General features: G+C 45.7%; 1 protein-coding gene across 4 annotated transcripts in view; it reads right to left on the bottom strand.

Annotated features, from left to right (window-relative positions):
* Window positions 1-2,089, bottom strand: part of PBX1 (PBX homeobox 1) — a 371,268-nt gene extending 369,179 nt beyond the window's left edge. For 2 of the 4 annotated variants that reach the window (XM_027767597.1, XM_027767594.1), the window contains exon 1: window positions 1,433-2,089. In XM_027767597.1, the coding sequence (XP_027623398.1) occupies window positions 1,433-1,623 (191 nt within the window). In that variant the 5' untranslated portion in view covers window positions 1,624-2,089. The remainder of the gene's footprint in view (window positions 1-1,432) is intronic. The other 2 variants (XM_027767582.1, XM_027767589.1) reach the window with 2 other exon arrangements.
* Between the last annotated feature and the right edge of the window lie 14 nt (window positions 2,090-2,103).

Genomic DNA, 2,103 nt, shown 5'->3' with positions numbered 1-2,103 from the left:
TCCCCTACTTACAAAATTTTTAGAAGAGCCCGAGCCTCTGAACATGCCCAAGTCTCACGCACCCGTAAACCTTACTACTTTTGAGCTTACATGTTGCATGTGCTTGCATCTAAAATAAAAGTGTAATTGGTAACATCCACGCTTTTAGCTGCTTCCTCATATTTTCTCAACTCAAATTCCCATTTTCCTTCAACAAAAATACACATCAAGATGACTCCCACATACAAGTTAGGTGAAGTATAGGAAGAGTGTATACATGTTTACAAAATTTTTAAAGCAAAAAAATATTTTTTAAATACTTTGGCGGTTTAGCAAAACTGTTTAATTGCACAGACATATGTGGTCATTAGGGTTTGTAAATCCTCCCTTTTGCGTTCGGCCTTCCTTGGCAAGCTGTTAGTGGGCTGCCAGTTAATCTACATTTTCTTTTGACAGAATTTACTGTAAAATTCTAGAGCAGAGTGCTAGGTCTCAGGCAGCGGATGAAGTTGAAAAGCTGCAGAGTTTATTTTGTCTTCTTAATGAAAACCTTCACATCCTATAATAGTGAAATAAAATTCACACAAGCTATCATTTCTATTTAGTTGCAGTCTCAGTGGTTCTGAAAAAGCATGGGAGAAGGAGCATGCTTGATTTCTGCCCCCCCCCCCTTTTTAAAGGACCATACCTAGCTGTTTGTGTCACAGAAGGTCAGTAAACCAACTCCTATTAACAGACAATAAAGTTGAACTAAAAACCTGAGTGTCTGAAAACTAACACACACGCCTAAAAGGAAAATGATCTTTTTCTTCTTTCCATTGGCTTTTTTTGAAAAGCAGAATGAAAGTGAATGCAAAATATTTTCTGAATAGCTGAGAACTCCTGACAAAGAAATACCCTGATTGTTTGTTTGTTTTATGCGAGAGGAGGGGAAAAGATAAAAATTAATTTGGGAGGGCTAAGTCAAGAAAGAAAAATAAACTCGCTGACTTAGGTGAGGAGTCCAGTGAATTTGCAAATAAAGTATTCTTGGGACATTTTATTTTGTAACGTTCCGGAGTCCTTCAGCAAGAAGGCAGGGAACGCGGTTCAAAACTTGACAATTCTGCTTTCCCTTAGACTTTTCTAAAGCAGTAAAAAGTGCCGAGGGCCGCTCTCGGGATCAGTTAGCAGTATTTTCGGTGTGCCTGCGTGTTTTGTGCGGGCACGCAGGGACACCTCAGCCACACGCACACACACACAATATACACAGCACAGCACGGGCGAGTACACTTTCGATAACAACGCTCCTTCCCAATTCTACTCCTCCGCCATACAGTTGCAGGTCCAAAATGGGAAAAGAAATAACATTTGGAAAGAAAGCGCTGTGGCGACTCGGTTCCCATTGTTTCCCCCTGCGAGAGGGAGAAAAACAAAAAACCCCAAGAAAGGAAAAGAGAAGCCTCCATCTCACCTGGCCTGCGCCTCATCCAAACTCTGGTCTGTGATGGTCATAATTTGCTGTAAAATGTCTCCAATGTCCTGCTTCCTCCCGCCCTCCCCCTCGGTCCCTCCGGCCCCGTCCTGCAAGTGCTGGGACAGGCCGGGGTGCCCGGCCATCCCGACCCCGGCGTGGGAATGCATGAGCCTGGGCTGCTCGTCCATCTCCGAAGGCAGCCCCGGCTTCCTCTTCTGCTCCTCGGCTCGGCTCCGGGAAGCACCAAGGCTTTTATCCTTCAAGCTGTCTTCAAATCCTTTTCAGGATAAACAGGGAAGGGGGAAAAAGAAGACCAAAAGAAAAAAAAAAAATCCCTTTGCCTCTGCAGAGGATGGTGGGAGGATGGGGATGGGAGGGGGAGGGGGGCGTGAAGGGGTTGCGGGGTGAGGGTGGGGATAAGGGCTGGTGGGGAAGGGTGTTGACTCCAAAAAGCAAGAAAAATAAACCACCTTCCCACTTGGCGAAAAGAAATCAGAGCTGGCTTTTGGTTTTTCAGTCCGGTCTCCTTTGCACGGCAGAAATGGGCTCCCGGCGCTTAAATCTGTGGCTTAATCCTTTTGCAAATATGCATTGATCGGGAGAAAGGAGAGGAAGGCAGGGGGATTGCAATGCAAACTTTCCCCCCCACCCCCCGCTGCCCCCCACCC

Source organism: Tupaia chinensis, unplaced genomic scaffold (genome assembly GCF_000334495.1).
Source record: "Tupaia chinensis unplaced genomic scaffold, TupChi_1.0 Scaffold000070_1, whole genome shotgun sequence".
Classification (NCBI taxonomy): Eukaryota; Metazoa; Chordata; class Mammalia; order Scandentia; family Tupaiidae; genus Tupaia; species Tupaia belangeri.
Note: the sequence above shows the minus strand (reverse complement) of the source record. Positions and strands in the feature narration are given on the sequence as shown.